We start from the raw sequence: 20,493 nt of genomic DNA, 5'->3' as shown, positions 1-20,493 counted from the left end.
CTCCCCACCACTTTCTTGTCCCCCGCCTGAAATACCTCTGGGTTTTCAGAGGCCTGACCTTGATTCTCTGGGAGAGCCTCCACCCCCCAGTGGGACAGACTATCTTATCCAAAGTGAATTTTCTTCAGATACCAGAATTCCTTATTGTATCCCCTGCAGAATTTCTTTGGGTGGGAGGTCACCAATAGTAGTCTAATAAGCATTAAAATGTTTTAAATAAATAGTAAAATAAGTGTTAAAGATGTTGAAGTAATTCATCACTGATACTTCCAAATTCAAACATTTAGTTAGCTTTGCAAACGGTATGGTTTCTAGGTCTCTATTCCAAGGGACCCAGAACTTATGTTAAACAAAAGAGGTTTTTGGTTTTTTTTACTGCTTACCCAGTTGTATACTGTGGTTACCCTTTGACCTTCAAGTGTTTCTACCACAAAACATGAATAAAAATAAATGGATAAATACATTTTACACAAAATATTATGAGGAAATGTACCAACCTATAGATGGCTACATCCTAAGCTTTTCCACTAGATGCTGAGTTCTTTAAGAATGAAGTCTATGTTTTATTGATATAATATTACTGATATTGATATTCCTATCACTCCCAGTATCTAGCTCTATACATTGCACAAAGTAGGTGTTGGATAAATGATTATTGCATGAATGAATAGATGATTGGTCCAAGATGTCCCAGATTACACCTAAAACCATAATCCTAATATGTCTCCTAATTCAGAATAATTATAATAGTGGGTTCTGGTTTTTGTTAAATAGATTTTTTTAAATGTTTTTTTATCTTCAGTTTTTCTTCTTTAAAGGAACTGTGGCATCCAGTGCATAACAGTGTTTATCACAATGTAGGTGCTTAATAAATGCTTATGGATTAGTTTGTAGTGGATAGTGTGCTGGACTTGGAGCCAGGAGGACCTGAGGTCACATCCTTCCTCTGACACTTACTGGTTCCATGACTATGAGCCAGTCATGGAGCCCCTTGGAACCTCTGGCTCCGCAAGGACTTTCAGTTATCAGTGGATGACTCTTTGTCTTGGTGGTCAGCAGGAGTCCTTGACCACTCTCTCCTCATCTCCACCTCCTGCTTTCCCTTGCTTCTTTCATGTCTGAGCTAAAGAGGTACTTCCCTATCCTTCATTTTAGTGCCTTCCCTCTGAGATTATTTCTAATTTATACATTTTATTATGTCATATATTTAATACAGTATATATAACAGCATGTTATATTGTGTGTTTATATTATGTTATATATGTGTTTATATTATGTCATATAATATGTATAGTATATACAACATAATGTGTTATATTATGTGTTTATGTTGTACATTGTGTTTATGTTATGTTGCATTATATAGTACCTATAACATAAATTATAGTATATATAGCACATTATATTATATATACTATATATTATAACGACATGTAATACTATATAACACCATATATGTCCTATATACTATATAATATTAAACATATCATATATGTATATATCTAACTGTTCATATGCTTATACATGTACATGTACATGTGAGAAAATAATGGGATTTGGGGAGGCCCCCCACTCGAGGAAGCCTTGCCCAGAGTCAGTAAAGTTAGAGCTCAGACTCTGAATAGAGACAATGGAGATTAAAACCACACCTACCTGAAAGCCTTTCCCCTCAGAAGGTCTGTCCTCTGGACTCTGACCTCAGAAGGTACTGCTCATTTTAATATGGACCACCCTCAAGTCCAGTAAACCAATAGATTTGAATGATGCTAGCCAATTAGCTTTGGGCAGTGTGGAAGGGCCGCCTCTCCTCCTGACTGCAGGGAGCTTATGCTCTCTGCTCTCTCACTCTCTCTCTTGGCCTTGGACACTGGAGGAGGCAGCCACACAGCCCTTCTCTCTCCCTCTTTTCTATATAGCTATGTAGGGATCCTAATTCTGGAGCCATGTGCTCCCTCTTTACTAACATTAATATGCTTTAACAAATGTTTAATGCCCAAAACTGGTGCTATAGTCGCTAATTTATAAGTAGCAATATATTAGAAACCCTAGCCGAATTCCCCAATATCTTAGGACAGGGATAGGCACCCCCATATATATTCAAATGACACATATATTATGTGCACATATACATGTGTGTGTATGGGTGTATGTGTACACATACAAATATGAGGCAACTAGGTGATGCAGTGGATGGAGAGTTGGGCCTAAAGTCAGGAAGACTCATCTTGCTTTCAAATTCAGCCTCAGAAACTTCCTAGCTGAGTGACCCTGGGTAAGTCACTTCACCCTGTTTGCCTCAGTTTCCACATCTGTAAAATGAGTTGGTGAAGGAAATGGCAAACCACTCCAATATCATTGCCAAGAAAACCCCAAATGGAATCACAAAGAATCAGACAAAACTGAAATGAACAAACAATAAATATACATATATCTTACGTGTGAGTATATATATATATACCTATAAACCTAAATGTTATTTGTGTATATTACATATACATATAATTATATGCATATCCATGTATTATAGTTTTCTGCATGGTGTCTCCCCCTTCCTGTGAGCTCTTGGAGAGCAGGGACTGTCTTTTGCTTTTCTTTGTCTCCCTAGTGCCTTGCTCATAGTAAGATCTTAATAGAGTGCTGGTTGATTGAACAGTCCCTCCCTATGATTCTTTATGAAGGTGAACAGTCAGTAAATTAACAGTAGCTTCTGACACTGAACAATAAACCACTCCAGGTCGCCCTCAAAGCAAGCTGCTTCTTACACATTATTCACATAAATCACAACGTGATTTGGTCTCTACCGTCACACTTTTTCACTGGCCACGTGGGCAAGAAGGGGAATGGATAGGAACATAACTGGGTCTGTGGTTTTTAATTAACACAGTGTTTTCTTCATCCACAGCTTGACAGCACTGGGGAGACTGTTGACGTTGGTCAGCACTTTAGGAGGATGGTGACTGTTGATGGAGGCCTGGGAAATGACACTGTCTTTTTAGTCACTTGGCAGGCCAGTGGGCCTCCCGCCATGGTCCTCCAGGACCCTAGTGGGAAAAAATACTTCACCGATGATTTTAATACCAGCCTAGGGTTGAAGTTTTCTTATCTTCGGGTTCCTGAGAGAGCCAAGGTAAGTGGTATCATGAAGCTGAGCCTCCAGAACCTAGTAAAGTGCCTGGCACTTTGTCCTAGGCATACCTATAGTTAACATATTATCATTTATGTATTGTATAAATTATATTATTATGTATAAATACCTATTGAATTGAATTGGATTGAATGATCTAATTGTACTGTGGACTGAAGGATTAATTTGAGTATCTTAAGGATACCCCCTAACAGAGAGATGATGGACTCAGAATGCAGAATGAGACATATGTTTTTGGATATGGCCAATGTGGGAATGTGTTTTGTTTGACTAGACATATATGTTACAAGAATTTCTTTTTTCTTTTTCCAGTGGAGAGAGGGGAGGTAGGAGGGAAAGGGGGAAAATGCTTGTTAGTTGATTTTTTTTAAGTACAATTTAATTTTTTTTAAAGATACAAAAGTTATTTAAGTTTTGAACTGGAAAAGAAACTTCTGTGGTGTGGTTGAAATTTGATTCAATTCCACAGATATCGTAAAGTGCTTACTAAGTGAAAGAATCTGCATTGTGAATCAGAAAAGCTATGTCTGAGTCATAGTTTCTGTACTTAGTTGTGTGGTCTTATGCAAATGATTTAATCTCTGAGCTTCAGTTTCCTCTTCTGTAAAATGAGGGAAAGAACAATCATCTTTCCTGCTTTACTGCATTGTATGGAAAGTGCTTTGTAAACTTTGTAAACCTAGGCGTTATTTATTATCATCATCATCATCTCATTACTATTTCATTCTCCTCTTTTTCAGGGGACCTGAAACAAGTGACTTTCTTCTTATTATTTTTATGTTTACTGTTCTGTGGACTTTTGCACTACATTTTTTAGTTCAATAAATAAATTGATCATCTACAGGCTCACTAAAAACATCCTCAGAGCAATTCCTATGGAAGACATGACAATAGAAATGATTTGCCCTTTGCCCTATTCCCATTTTATTTTGAACCTCTCTGCTAAATCTTTATATTTTGAAAGCTTTTGTTTCCATGTAGATTGGAGATTATGAGGATTTGGCATAGCAACTTCTATTTAAAATGTTTTTCTTTAGTTTCTTTAAAATCAACATTATGAGGTCTGCGATAATGGTCCAGTTTCAGTAAAGTTTTTTTGGTTGAATTCTTCAGGACATTTTGAATTCTGTACTTATGCATGTATGTATATGTATATGTACACACATGTGTATATAGTTGGTATGTGTATAAATTTGTGCCCATTCATGCATATATGTGTGGGGTTTATATATGTATGAATATGCATAACTACTGGATTGCAGAAAATTACATTTAAATAGTTATATGTGTTTATGTATCCTTTATTCATCCACATTTATAATTAACAATTTAAATACAATAATTTTTCTTTGTAATTAGATGTATTTTTTTTCTGCATTTAAAGACATTATTCTGAGAAGAGGTGCACAGGTTTCACTGAATACTGCCAAACATTGTTACACACACACACACACACACACACACACACACACACACACACACAGATTAAGAACCTCTAAATAGACCATGAAAGCTGGAGGACATCCTTGAAATGCCTGAAGACCACCATCCAGAAGATTCCAATCCTACTCCTTTTCTCAGATCTCTCCTTCTTGTAATTTGTCTGTATGGTGGTACCAAAAGCAAGAGTATAATCCAGATATGGAATTCTTAGAAACCAGATTTAATTTGTTCTAATCCAAGCTCAGCCATTAGTTTGGGAACCCAGGCAACTTCCACCGTCTAAGTGCCTTTCTAGGAAGATAGATGGGGTTAGATAATATCAAAGGTCTCTCCTAAGGTCTAGAATTCTCTGGGTTTATTACTCTGAGTCATAGCATTGGTGACACTGTCCTGGGACACAGTTATTTTATAACAATGGGAAATTACCTGTTGGGGAAATGTGAATACCAGCTACGTAAATTAATTTAGAAAGGCAGTAAAAAGGGTCAGTGGTTTATCTCTTTCCCCTGGCTCAGAGCTGAATCACTAGAGATGTTGTTGGAGATTCTGTCACGGATCCCCAAACTCCCAGTGTGAACCAGTGAGCTCAAACTTCCTGTTAAGTATCAGTGACCGTGTTGTACCTATAACCAATTAGATTCTGAGGCCATTGGATAAGGGGGAGATTTTGCAACAGGAGAAAAGTGAGCCTATGAGGATTCTAAACAGTGAATTAAAAATGGAACGAAAAACTAAGAAAGGTCTTTCCACAATTGACCTATTTTGCTGGTGGTTCTAATTTACTCTGATTTGGTAATGTAATCTTCAATTACCTAAGGTCCTTTGATTTCGGCTCTGATTCTGGATTTGAAGCCTAGATTTTGATCTCAAAGGCTGCCTTGAGATTCCCCAGAATAAAATTGCCTGGAAAAAAAAACACAAAGAAAAAGATCTATGGAACATGTGGCTCTGGGAAATGGGGATCAGAAGCCTGGGAGGGAATTGGAGCTAATTTAGGCTCCATACAAGGAAGCTTCCTAAGATCCAGAGGTGGGGAATGAGCTGCCTCAGAGAGAAGTCTCCAAGTGAATGAAGGATGAGCATGTTGGCCATTAAGGTAGAGTGGAGTCTTGGGCTGATATGGGTTAGAATAAATGGCTTTGGAGGCCCCTTTGAACTCTGGCATTCTCTGATCCTGGATCACAGCAAATGCTGGCATTCCCCCCTAAATTAAAGGATCTCGGGATAAAGCACCAGCCCTGGATTCCAGAGGACCTGAGTTCAAATCTGGCCTCAGACACTTAACACTTACTAGCTGTGTGACCCTGGGCAAGTCACTTAACCCTCATTGCTCCACAAAAAACAAGCAAATAAATGAATTAATTAATTAATTAATAAAATAAATTAAAGGATCTCAACATGGTAATGCTGGGGGCTGTTCCCTGAGTTCTCTATATTGAGTCACAAACCAGTGCAGATCAGAAATCAGAAGACTAGGCTTCTAGTCACAGCTAAACCACTCATTTTCTGAGGAAACAGAATGTCCCTTAACTTCTGTGGGGTCTCATTTTCCTCATTTAACAAGTAGCAAGGTGGCACAATGGCTAAAGCCTGGGCTCTGGAGTCAGGAAGACCTGAGTTCAAATTTGGCCTCAAGCACTAACTGTGTGACCTTAGGCCAGTCACTTAACCTCTGCCTACCTCAATTTCCTCAACTTAAAATAGGGATAATAATAATAATAACACCTCCCTCCCAGGGTTGTTGTGAGAATCAAATGAGAAAACATTTGTGAAGCACTTAACAGGTGCTTAATGCTTGTTCTTTTCCCCTCTCCTCATCTGCAACCCGAATCCTGGACAAGAAGAATATTGCTAACTTTTTTTCTAGCTTTTCTGATTGTATTCTATTTATGTGACTAGACTGCACTTTTCATGTTTCTGTGACAAGTCCAGCTCAGGAAATGGTGATAATAGTAGAAAACAATATTACCGAAGCTATGTGGGCATATTCTGGATCTGTGACTTTATCAGTGTTGGGAAATCCTGGTCTGGGAGCTCCTTGCATCAGTGGAGATCAGCTACTCATCTGTAACATTGTTTTAATTTTTTTAAATGGACAAAAGTCCATTTTCTCTCCTTTCCATGCCCTCCTGTCATTGAGAGGAAATAAGATAAAGGAAACAGAAAGAAAGCTTTTGTAAGGAAATATGCATAATCAAGCACAAAAAAATTAATTTCCCCATTGGCTACATCCAAAAAATACACGTCTCATTCTGGATCCTGAGCCTGTCACCTCTGTGTCAAGAGGTGAACAATATGCTTTAACATTGGTTCTTTAGAATCGTGCTTGGTCACTGAGTGCAACTTAAGGTTTTAAAGAGTTGCCATGGGTATTGAGAGGTTGTGACTTTCTCTTGGTCACATGGCTGGTGTGTCAGTGTGAGGACTTGAATTCAAAATTTCCTTTCTCTAAGGTTAGGCTTTTATCTTGGGGCAGCTAAGTCTGTGCAGTGGATAGAGCAGTGGCCCTGAAGTTGGGAGGACCTGAGTTCAAATCTTACCTGAGACACTTACTAGCTCTGTGACCCTAGGCAAGTCACTTAACGCCAATTGCCTTAAACATCTGGGGCCTTCTCCAGTCGTACTGATGTATATCTTACCACAGATCCCAGATGGCTCTGGAGGAGAGAGTAAGGTTGCACAGCCCTCCCTTACTTAAATCCAATTCACTGCATGTCATGACATCACCCTGATGCCATAGTCCTCTTCAAGAATGAAGGACAGGGGGCAGCTAGGTGGTGCAGTGGATAAAGCACCAGCCCTGCATTCAGGAGGACCTAAGTTCAAATCTGGCCTCAGATACTTGACACTTACTAGCTATGTGACTTTGGGCAAGTCACTTAACCCTCATTGCCCACCCCCCCCAAAAAAGAATGAAGGACAAATAATAACAACAAGTCTTTTATCTACCTTGCCATACCATCTGCCCCCTTCTAATTATCTAGAGTAATCAAAACCTCAGAAGGTCCTGAGTTCCACTTATGGCCCTAGAAGACTTTCTCTCCCAAGCAATCTAAAAGGCAAAGAAGATTGGAGAATTGAACAATTATCTAGGTAATCAACCATCTATATGAAACTATAAACTCCTTAAAGTAGAGTATAAGTATTATCTAAACATTTCTTCTTCCCCAAAGCTTAGCATAATACTCTGCCCAGAGAAGGCACCAAATACATGTTTATGAAATTGTCTTATAGTCAATTAATAAGTGTTTGTTGAATGAATGAATTTAATCAAACATTCAAGACCGAAAATTGATACTTCCTCTCTATCTCTACTCAGTATTGTTTTGGGGGGTAGGAATTGTTTTACTGGGATTTCCAATCAATAGAGGATGAAAGAATGTTGGTTCCTCTTGTTTAAAGCATACATCCTTCTATTTGTTCATTTATTCATTCAATAAACATTTGTTAATTTAATTTCATTCAGTTTTTTTTTCAGTTATGGAGAAAAATGTAAAAAGTTGATTCTCTCCTTGGGTGTTGAACAGACCACTTCATGTTTGTGAAGTACTTTGGACTTGGAGACTATTATAAAGGAAATCATTATCTGCAAGAAACACAAAGGAATGAGGAACCCTTCCAAAACAAATGTTGGGTGCAGTTCCTTATAGACTGGCCTCAAAATTAAGGAGGCTAATTATACCATGATCACCATGGAAAGATTTAATTGGGTTATTCTTTAACAGGAATTATTATTTAGTAATGTCTTGTTCTCAGACCTTTAGGTAGGCACCATGTTTGTGGGTTAAGGGTAAAGGATGAGGTTTTGTTGCGGTTTTCAAAGCCACACTCTCTTTGTGTTTCAGCCTGGTTACTGGACTTGGCTGCTCAATAACACGCACAGCTCTCCTCAAGCCCTCAGAGTGGCAGTGAGCTCTCGGGCCTCAGATGATGCCGTGCCGCCAGTCACTGTGACAGCCCATGTGGATAAAGATGGAACCCATTTCCCACACCCTGTGATCATTTACGCAGATGTGAAACAAGGGTTTTATCCCATTCTCGAGGCCAATGTGACTGCTGTAATTGAGCCAGACAGGGGAGAGCCAATCAGATTGGAACTGTTCGATGATGGGGCAGGTAACAAAAAAAAATGTCATGTTATTTTTCATGTTTTCCAAAAGTTCTCTTAGTGAATCAATCAATTAGATTGTAAGCTCCTTGAGGGCAGGGACTATTCTGCTTCTTTTTGTATCCCTGGCACTTAGCACAGTGCCTGGCACATTGTAGGCACTTAATACATGTTTATTGAGTTATTTAGTTGAATCAACATTCATTTATTGAATGCCAGTCACTATCCTAGACACTGAGTATAAAATTCAAAGAATGAAACAATCCCCACTCTCAAGGATCTTACATTATTATATGAGCGAACTAGGTATGAGGTAAAGATCAATGCTGAGCAATTTTTAATCCGCCCCTATTTAAATTCTGTCATCTTATTTAATATTTCTGTACTATGAAGTTCTCACTTAAATATTAAATAGCCACAGGCCAAATTTACACAAGGGAAGTAAACTGTGTATTGGTTGTAGGGGGCAGTCCAGGCTTCCGACTCACCTATTTGTACACGGGGAGTAGAGTGGCACAATATGCTGGTTTGAGTCTCCCTTCTCAATAATCCAGATTTTGCCCTCTCTGTTAGCCACCTGGATAATTCTGGCACCTACTACTGTCACTATGCCAGGTTACATAGGGTTATCTAGGCTGAGAGAAGCTAAGGTTCAGAAGCTGGCTCACTTGGCTACACCATATGTCTATACCTCCATACTTTCTATCAACTCACTCTCTCCTTCAATGCTGATCACCACCCCTCAGTGATAGAGCACTTGGCTTTCAGAAGTTGCTATGGCTGATAAAATCATGATACTACAGCCAACCTGGGTATTAAAATCCCTGATCTTAGCTAGCCTGATCCTCCGAGAACAGCCTTATACAAAACCAACTCCAAGACTACTAGACCCGATTGCCTTTATGGGTACAGGCTAACCACTAAACATGCACTCTGCTTCAATTCAACAAGCATTTTTTAAACACCTGCAAATTTCAAAGTCCTGTGCTAAACACTGAAGCTATAAATAATAAATGAAAAATAGCATCCTCCCTGAAAGAAGTTACTATCTACTGAAATGATTCCCCCAAAGAATCAGATTTACAAAGCAAAGCAGAAATTAATTCACCAAACTTGTGATAGCCCAGGAAGCATGGGAGTCACAACAGCCTTGGATGGTTTTCCATTTGTTTCTACTTGTTTCCTTTTTTGTCTTTCCTTCCCCTCCTCCTCCCCCCTACTCCCTACTCCCTCATTGCCCCCACCTCACCATTGTTTGTGGTCTTTTCCAGGATATATTATTCAAAAGCTGCCTTTTAGAGGAACCCAGGCAGTGTAGTGGATAGAGTACTGGGTTTGAAAGACCAGAGTTCAAATCCAATCCACACTTACCAGCTGTGTGACTCTGGGCAAGTCACTCGACCTCTTATAAATCCTTGTTACCTAAAGAGCTTTCCAAACCTTAAAGTGCTATGTAAATGCAGCTTCTTCTTTCTCTTCTTCTTCTTCTTCTTCTTCTTCTTCTTCATCTTCCTCTTCTTCTTCTTCATTATTATTGTTATTGTTATTATTATTAAATTACCTAATACCTAGAACATATTAGGCAGACTGTTTTTAAACTTGATCATTAAATCATCAAGGTCAGGGCAAAACTCAGCATTAACTCAATATAGTTTATATGTTGATATAACAGCCCTCTCTATGCACCTTGTGATAGCTCTGATCTTGCAAATGATTAGCAATTACTTTGGGGATATGGCATAGTCCTAATTCTGATTTCTTTCTGTGCAGGTGCTGATATTATTAAAAATGATGGCATCTACTCGCGGTATTTTTTTTCCTTTACTGTAAATGGTAGATATAGCTGGAAAGTCTATGTCCATCAAGAGAGCTCCATTAGGAGACTGCCCAGCTCTGTTCCAGGGAGCCGTGCAATGTATGTTCCAGGTTACATAGTGAATGGTAAGAAGGGCCGAACTAGGGAGGGGGAACCTGTTACCTCCCAAGGCAGCCTGTTTCTAGAGGTCTTTAGGCAAATGGCGGATGACCACTTGTCAGGAAGGTTATAGTGGGGGATTCTTTTTCAAATACTACTTGGACTTGATAGCTGATCCCATGAAACAATGCTGTCATTTAGGTGGTGTTTTGTGTGTGTTAGCTCTTGGTGGATCTCATGTCTGTCAGAAGTTTAAAGTTCCAAAGCAGACGAAACCTCAGGGTGTTGAATTCAAACAAGATTTATTGAGAACCTCTGGCCTCGCTGAATTTCTTTGGTAATGGGAAACAGGAAGAAGACACAGACCAAGTCCATCTCTAATTCCCTGCACCTCAATTTTGACATCAGTTTTGACTGTCTCCTTGATTAAAATTCCAAACAGCTAAGCAAATGTGAAGGTGTTGTTGCCCAGGGAGAAAGCCAGAGCTTGGTCACTTAAAAAGGAGCACTCATTGAGCAGCCCATGATGGTCTGAGAGGCATCGTAGAATAGTGGATAGAACACTGGCTTTGGAGCCACAAAGACCTGGGCTCGGGTTCTCAACTCTGACACATGCTGACTCCATGACCTTGGGCAGCTCACCGGACCTCTCCATTCCTCTGGGCAGTTCTCTAAGACTAGAAGTTGGAGAGAAGGTCCTAACCTGCACTGTTAAAGGGAATTTCCTCAGGTGGGAATTCCCTTTTTCCAGTGAAATATCAGGTCCAGTTCTTGTCCTAATAGTATTGTTATAATTACTTGGGTTTGTGTGCTAGACCATCAGCACCTCAAGAGCAGGGAACCATGTTTATCTAAATTTTCATCTCCACTTCAGGGCCCAGGACTCTACCCACAGCAGGCCCCTATAAAGTTTGTTGAATGAACATTTTTAAAATAAACAAATAAGCCACAAAGTCAGTCCCTAAATAAAGAATTTGTATGCCTCACAAGATCACATCCTTGTTCTGTATTCTTTCCTTCAAGGAAAAGCTCTGTGATAGTACAAGAAATAGATTTTGGATCATCATCATCATTGTTCCTAGTTAGAAATATAAGTTAATCAAGGGTATGCTGGAACCAACTACATACAGCTCAAGAAACAGTTACTAAATTTTCAGCACGAGCATTTATTTATACCTCGGAAATCGGAAAATGTGGAAATCAGGGCTTGATTTATTGTTTTGTTGGTTATTTAGACTAAGTGATGGACAAAATGCAGATTAAACTTAAAAGGATGTTGTGGTCATACTTTTTCCTAGAAAGCTGGTTGTTAAACATTTACCAGCACATTCCTGGTTAAAAGTACACAGAAAACAGTTTTAGTGTGAACTCATATCATAATTTTTAAGTCTAAACAAACCTTTACAAGGTTTTTATTCTTTGATTTTTCATTTTCCCATGCTGAAAAAATCATGGATCTTTTGCTTATTTCTGCATTTGGTAACTATATAGGTAATTTAGTAAAATCCATGGTATACACATACACACACAGAGGGGTACACATATATATATATGCACATACATGTGTATATATATATATGTATGTATATATATACAAATATGATATCTATATGGTACAGTGGAAAAAGCAATGAAACTCAATTCAAAGGACCTGTATTCAAATCCTGTTTCTTTCACTACTTGTGTGACTTTGGGAAAGTCAATCAACCATTTTGGCCCTTGGTTCCCTCATCTGTAAAAAATGAGGTTTCTTCTATCTCCAGAATTATGAACCTATGATTTGATATATGCTGTTTATTAGAAAAGAACTAAGATATTTCAAGTGTATTTGTATCAGTTAGTGAAAATAATTTAGGCCATTGGATTCTGCTTGGAAGAACTGATTCTACCTATCTATCTATCTATCTATCTATCTATCTATCTATCTATCTATTTATCTATCTACCTATGGAATATTAATGTCTTGTTGCAAATATCTGTTGTTCAGTCATGTCTGACTCTTCATGACCCCATTTGGGGTTTTCTTGGCAAAGATACCAGAGTGTTTTCCATTTCCTTCTCCAGATCATTTTACAGATGAGGAAACTGAGGTAAACAGGGTTAAATAACTTAGGGTCATTCAACTAGTAACTATCTGAATCCAGATTTGAACTCAGGTCTCCCTGACTAGGCTCAGAACTCTATGCACTGCACCATCTAGCCAACTCCTTTTACTCATTTAGATAACTGTACTTGGTTTCCATGCAATAAGGTAAGCTAGATGTTCTGTACACTTATCAAATTTCATATTAGAAAAGAACTAACAAAAAATTTTAAATAACACTAAGAAATATTTGAGATGATGATGGTCCAATTCAATCTGCAGATGCAGAGAAGTCATCAAGTCCTTTCTAATTCCAGAATGACATTTTCTTTTAATGGAAACTGAGTCAAGAGCTGTTTGATCTGATTTTGCCACCCCAGGTAACATTCAGATGAATCCTCCAAAGAAGTCCACAGGTGATAGTGACATTCAAATGCAGAAGGGGGGCTTCAACAGGACAAGCTCAGGAGGCTCCTTTTCAGTCCTGGGCATCCCAGCAACTCCCCATATGGATGTGTTCCCACCCTGTAGAATCATTAACCTAGAAGCCATAAGAAAAGGAGAAGAGATTCTTTTATCTTGGACAGCTCCTGGAGACGACTTTGATCAAGGCCAGGGTATGTATTAACTCTCCTACTTGTTTTTTCCGTGAAATGGCATTTCTGTTGCTATTTCTATCATGATTTGGCTAAAAATTGCTTTGACTTTGAATTTTAGTATTATGCTCACTGCATTTGGTTGTTGTACAGGGAACTGAGGTGTAGATGTCTCTGATCTATAACTTTCACAGTGGGGGTGGCTAGATGGTACAGTGGATAAAGCACTGGCCCTGGATTCAGGAGGACCTGAGTTCAAATCCGGCCTCAGACACTTGACACTTACTAGCTATGTGACCCTGGGCAAGTCACTTAACCCCCATTGCCCCCCAAAAACCCAAAAAAACAAAACAAAACAAACAAAAACAGAAATAAAAGGAAGCCAGTGGAGTTTGAGTTGTGGTTGATAAGCCATGACTAGTTTCCTAAATCAAGGAACTCTTCCTTACGATCTAAGCTTGGACCAACCCTAATGAATTCTTCTACTCTTCTTCCCTACCTCACTTTCCTTTTCCTAGATTTTACGTTGACCTCAACATCTTCCATTTATGCCAACTCTTCCTCGTTGCACCATATTTCTTAAAGCTTTTACAACTCTTTCCTCCAATCCATTTTATTATTATTATTTGTTGTTTAAATGATCTGTTTCCTGATTCCACCTGAGATAAATGTTGATCTCCATTCTACCTTGTGAGTTTTTGTTAACATCAAATAAGGAAGACATCCTTTCTTCAACCTGTGTCCATTTCATATTTCACTTTGGGCCCTTCACTGGTTCCTAGAATGCTCTGTCCACTCACTATACCAACCAACATTCTGGGATGATAGAACTAAAAGGAGCTTAGGAATGATCCAGTAGAACCTACTTTTAGATGGTTCTGAAAGGACAACCTTGAATTCCCTCCATTACAAATAAGCACATTCTGTTGTAGGCGTCCAGGATTGCAGTTTTGTCTTTAAGTTCCATGATCCTAATCTTCATGTTTCTGTCAGAGGTATAAGTGGTTTAGTCTTCAGCTTCCTGTTCTGAGTTCCAGTATTGCTACCACTAATATTATGGAGAATGTGGTGTGACCACCTGACTCTTTCCCCATCTCCAGTTAGGAGGCAGACAATTATGCTTTTCCTTCCTTACAGTACAACAAAGGACTATATTAAAACATCCCTTGCCAATAGGAAATTTGTTTAAAAATATCCCACCAGATTGCTTACCAGTGTCTTCAGCCATTTAAGAAAAAAACGGAACCAGACCTATGGGTTCATTGCTATAGAGTCCTACCAGTGAATAGACTCCTTCTACCAATATAGATGAGCACCTCCTTTACAACTTATAGTCTTACACCTTATCCTGGAGAGTAACCAAAATAGGTTATAAAACCTAGTATATCTCAGGGCAAGGACATGACCTTGGTCTTCTTGACTTCAAAATTGGTTCTCTCATCATCTACATCAGCAGTTTTCAAATTTTTTGGTCTCAGAACCCCTTTACTCTCTTAAAATTATTGAGGACCTGAAAGGGACTTTCTTTGTGTGTGTTTGATAGATATTTACCATATTAACAATTAAAACATGTTGGTATTATTATTTTTCTTTTTTTTCATGTTGATATTATTATGAAAATCTTTTTGACCTTATAGGTCTCCAAGAAAGGGTATTACGGTCCCTGAGATATCCCTAGACAACACTTGGAGAACTCGTGTTCTACATCATGCTCCCTCTCAAATGCAATCATATTACCACATTAAAAGAGGAGAAATTAGGTAGATTCATGGTATTATGGGAAAAAAATAGTAGCTAGGAATTAAGAAATAATTTTCCAAAGATGCAACCTTAAAGTTGTCATCAATACTGGTCAATAGGAGACCTTCTCATCACTTGATGAGAAGGATGACTAAGGAGAAAGGTTAGCTTATTCTACATCAGAGACATTGAAGTGCAATAAAGGCAGGTCACGTAATAGTCATATAAACTGGTCATCTAACAGTCCACCAAAGTTAGCTATATTTAGTTTAGTGACTCACTAGGAATGAGAAAGGCCGAGGGCAATCGAGAAAGATTTTGAAGGTAGTGTCACCATCTAGTGAACCAAAGTTGATACAGGTAATAGGCAATCACAAAACCAGAATTTGAATCCAGACCCTATCACTCTAAATCCCAACAATCTTTCCATTGCTTGATAAGCTGGGTTGTCACATGGTCTGCTGTTCCCTTGAAGGCAAAACTAGGAATACTGGGTATAAATTGCAAAGAGGAAAATTTTTTTTGTTCGATTGTTTTTCCATTGTTTCTGACTCTTTGTGACCTCATTTGGGGTTTTCTTGGCAAAAATACTGGAGTGGTTTGCCATTTCCTTCTCCAGCTCATTTTACGGATGAGGAAACTGACATAAATGGGGTTAACTGACTTGTCCAGGGTCATGCAGCTACTAAATGTTTGAGGTTGGATTTGAAATCAGTTCTTCCTGATTCCAGACCCAGCACTCTATCTAGCTGCTTATGTAAAGAAAACCTTTCTTGCCATTAGCGCTTTCCCTCCACAGAATATTCTGCTCTGGGGAGTAGTGGGTTTTCCTTCCCTGGAGAGAGATCTTCAGGCAGAGGCTGGGAGACCCCCACCAGGTAGGCTACTGATTCTTTGAAACTATGCATGGGATGGACCAGCTGGTCACTGGCATCCCTTCCAACTCTGAAATTCTGGGACTCTGAAAAGTATTTTCATTTTCCACTTCAAGAGGTAAGACAGTGAAGCTGTCCTTCTCTTTAGAGTGCAAATGTCAACCTAGAAAGAACTGGTTTCCAGCTACTTTTATGAGTTGATTTTATGCCCAGGTCATGTTTGCTATTGACTTAAGCTTATAAAAAGCTTAAGCTTATAAAAAAAATAAGTTTCTTTCTTTCATCTCCAACTTTGCAGTCGAAACAAAAAGAGGCATGTCCTCATAATGAGTTGGAAACCATTTTCTTGAAGACATTACAGTTTAATTAATATATACACATAGCAGTCTGTTCTGTTTAATTAGGAATCTTTTCCAGGGACTGTAGGTGCAGAAGGATTGGGTGAAATAAAGACCTTCAGTATTTCTAAGGCATTTGATTTTAGTGGACTTCAAGGTCAAGAGGAAGCAAGAGTGTGTGATGTGTGCGTGACTTACCCTGGGTTGTGCACCTAGCAAGTACGTGAGGTGGGATTTGAATGTAGATCTTCCTGAATCCAAATTGAGAGCTCTAACTGCAATGCCATGAAGCAAGCATTTTTCAATAGAGAACCTACTTAGATTGATGTAATGATTGCAATTGATATGTTACATTGGATTGTAAGCTCCTTGATGGCTGGGACTGGGATTTGCCTCCTTTTGCCTCCCCCGTGGTTAGCCTAGTGCCTGGCACGAGGTAGGCACTTAATAAATGTTTATTAATTGGTTGATGTTTCTGATTTCAGCTGCAAGTTATGAAATAAGAATAAGTAAAAGTCTCCAGCAAATAAGAAACGACTTCAGCAGCACCATTTTGGTCAACATCTCTAAGCTGATCCCTCAACGGGCTGGCTCCAGAGAGACATTTGTCTTTACCCCAGAGCTCTTGACAAAAGAGCAGCAGCAGCTGCTGGACGGAGAGACGGAAGAAGGCACCAGCATCTACGTAGCCATTCGAGCTGCGGATGATGCCTCCCTGCAGGGGCAGGTGTCCAACATAGTACAAGCAGCCCTGTTTGTCCCCCGAAATGCTTCTTCTATTACTACTCGAGAATTTCTTATCCTAAGAGGGGTTTTAACAGCTGTGGGATTGATAGTCACTGTTTGTCTTGTGATAGTCTTGGCACATTGTACCTTGAGCAGGAAGAAGAAACAGAGGAAGAAGGACAATAGGACAAAACTACTGTAAATAAAGGTCAGCAGACAAGAGATTGTTTGTCACGTTGTCTATAGATTACTTTCTTCCTAGATACAGAGGCACTGGAATGTCACACCTGAAAGCACACCAGCAATAGCCACAGGGACTGAACCCGAGATTTCCCTGGACTTAGGGAAGGCTCAGATGAGGAAGTACCAGGGCGGGTCGGAAACTCCTGGGCACATTAGGAACTGAGAGAGTTGCCTGGAGTGCTGAGGGCTCATGCAGCCAGGAACTTAAAGCCAGTTCTTCCTAACTCTGAACCCCACTTTAAGTCCACTGTAGAGCACTGTCTCTCTTGCCAACCATATAACATTAAAATGAACATCTTTTTTCTTTTTGGTGAGGCAATTGGGGTTAAGTGACTTGCCCAGGGTCACACAGCTAATAAATGTTAAGTGTCTATGGCTGGATTTGAACTCAGGTCCTCCTGACTCCAGGGCCGGTGCTCTATCCACTGTGCCACCTAGCTGCCCCTAAAATGAACATCTTATTTCACCATTTCAAGTACCTGGGATTTCATCAGTGTGGATGTCGCCTCTAGTCACATAGACTGCAGTCCCTTTCTGCCTTGGTAGATGACAACTAAGAGTTGCTGTGGCCAAAACAATTCAGTGCCCTGAGGTCAAACTGGTGATGAACGTCCCCACATTTAGTGAGGCTAGTCCTCATATGATGGGTCATCACTGGGCTAACACCTGAAGCTTTTTTGGCTTGGTGTAGAACCACTCACTGGAGTGATCTTTGAGAACCCACATTTGTCTCCAGTGCCATAGGAAGACACTGGAGTACCTTGGCGAAAGTCGATCATCCTAAGGGAACTGCACTGTGGTCTTTGACAATATAGGGACCTGATTCTGAAACCATAATTTCACAAAGAATATTTTGTTCATATTCTTAGTTTGGGTAAAAATCCTCATTGAGAAAGATTGGAGGCACCTTAGCAAAAATATTAACTAACATGTTAAAGGATAGTTCTTTGGCGCAGTAGATAGGGTGCCTGGGGCCTAGAGTCAGGAAGACTCATCTTCCTTAGTTCAAATCTGGCCTCAGATAATTACTAGCTGTGTGACCCTGGGCAAGTCACTTTACCCTGTTTGCCTCAGTTTCCTCATTTGTAAAGTGGGCTGGAGAAGGAAATGTCAAACCACTCCAGTATCTCTGCTAAGAAGACAAAGAGTCAGACATGACTGAAAAACAACTGAACAACAACACAGTAAAATTTCAAAGCACATTATAGCTATTATCACATTTGATCCTCACAATCACCCTGGAAGGCAGGCATTATTGTTATTATCCCCATTTTACAAATGAGGAAACTGAGGCTAAGTGTGGCTAAGTGACTTGCCCAGGATGATACAGCTATTAAGTGTCTGAGGCAGGATTCAAACTTGGATCTCCTGACTCTAAGTTCAAAACTCTGTCTTCAGTGCTACCTAGCCATCTTTTTTTTTTAATTTAATTTTTTTTTTTTAGTGAGGCAATTGGGGTTAAGTGACTTGCCCAGGGTCATACAGCTAGTAAGTGTTAAGTGTCTGAGGCTGGATTTGAACTCAGGTACTCCTGACTCCAGGGCCAGTGCTCTATCCACTGCGCCACCTAGCTGCCCCTGCTACCTAGCCATCTTAAAAGCTGGTGGTGGATAATGAGAAACATTATACCAAACAGGAGTTCTTAACCTCTTCTCTGTCATAGGCCTGGAGAGTTTGGTGAAGCTTATAGATCCCTTCTTACAATAATATTTTTAAGGATGTAAGATAAGATACATAGTTTTATAAAAGAAAACCGATTCTATTGAAATAAAGTTATCAAAATATGTTTTTTAAAACAAGTTCACAGATTCCAAACTAAGAACCCTTGAATTCAAAAACAGTGTCCTTAAAAGTCAATTTAAATCAATTTTGTGGGTAATTTAGCTGGAAATTTCTGCTTTACAGGGATGTGGGGGGGGGGGTCACTGAAATGGTGTGGTAGACAGGAGACCAGGTTAGGCCTGAATTATCTAGTAAGGCTAACCTACCTAACGCAATTATCCAGTTCATCTGAGGGACTGCTAACTTCACCTTCCCTGTATAGGCAAAAACTCATTATTTAAGATTCCAAGTCACACCTAAAGGAAAGATTTGGGGAAGAGTGCTTTCCTTCATCTTAGAGAAGTCTGAATTATCGTATTAACAGATAAAATATGTTAACATTATTCAATACTATACACATATTTTATGCATTTCTGAGTTTCTAAACGTTTTCCATGTCATCTGCTGGCTTCTGAAACTCTCAAAAAAATTCCCATTTAATTTCTTATGGCAACCTGCAATATATTGAAAGCACAATGGGGAAAGTCGTGATGTGGAAAACTGTAGTCAAAATGTGATTAGGTAAAGTAGAATTGAACAGAGACACTCTCCCCTGGGATTTTCTATGAGGGAAGGGGCAAGGAGATGAATCTTTGGGATCATCGTCTTATGGTGGGGATAGGTGTCAGCTTGGCAATGATTACTGAGAAAAGAATGATTACAACTTGTGATAGTAACTCCTGAGGAAGAAGAAAAGGGGAGGTGGTCAAGCCCACATACTTTTATTCTTTTTTTGGCATGAGACACTGTTTCCTTCTTCCTCATATAAAATCCACTTTATGACTCTCTCTCTCTCTCTCTCTCTCTCTCTCTCTCTCTCTCTCTCTATATATATATATATATATATATATATATGGCTACTAATGGGCACTAAATTTGGAATTAGAGGGCCTGGATTCGACCCCCAGCTCTGCTGTTTACTTCCTTTGTGACCTTTGACAAGACCTGGTGACTCTTTGTGACTACAAAATGATGGGGTTGGACCTGACAGTCTCTAAAGTTTTTTCTTGCCAGGGTCACAAATGAGAAGAGCAGGGGTCTCAAGTCATGGCACAAGAGATAAAATTTAATCACAGGATCCCGAGTTTATATACACTCTCAGATTCATGCAGCTGGTCAGTGGAACAAACTTAAACAATGTAACATTAGAACTTTCACAATGATGAATACATGAACAAAATATTCTTTAAGGGGAATGGCTAGTTTTAACTGAAATACATTGTTCAGTGCATTCTATTTGATTTATATGTTTGTTAATAAGTATCCTGGTTACAGCCTTGGAGTCATGTGGCTCAGGTACAGTAATCATGCTATATTTTGTTAACTAATTCCAATCTATCCCCTACATTTTCTAGTTCCATATCAATTATTTTAAGTTACTTCTCATGCTTTTGCTCCTGTTCTTTCTCTCTTCCTATGAATTCTCTCTCTTTTATAAATAGCATTCTATTATTTTCTTT

General features: G+C 39.2%; 1 protein-coding gene across 1 annotated transcript in view; it reads left to right on the top strand.

Moving 5' to 3' along the window:
* Positions 1 to 20,493, top strand: part of CLCA2 (chloride channel accessory 2) — a 55,117-nt gene that overhangs the window by 33,099 nt on the left and 1,525 nt on the right. The window contains 5 exon segments of the mRNA XM_044005435.1: positions 2,903 to 3,127; positions 8,434 to 8,704; positions 10,467 to 10,637; positions 13,075 to 13,311; positions 16,729 to 17,177. Of these exon segments, the coding sequence (XP_043861370.1) occupies positions 2,903 to 3,127; positions 8,434 to 8,704; positions 10,467 to 10,637; positions 13,075 to 13,311; positions 16,729 to 17,171 (1,347 nt within the window). The 3' untranslated portion in view covers positions 17,172 to 17,177.

The sequence above is a fragment of the Dromiciops gliroides genome, chromosome 4 (genome assembly GCF_019393635.1).
Source record: "Dromiciops gliroides isolate mDroGli1 chromosome 4, mDroGli1.pri, whole genome shotgun sequence".
Lineage (NCBI taxonomy): Eukaryota > Metazoa > Chordata > Mammalia > Microbiotheria > Microbiotheriidae > Dromiciops > Dromiciops gliroides.
Note: the sequence above shows the minus strand (reverse complement) of the source record. Positions and strands in the feature narration are given on the sequence as shown.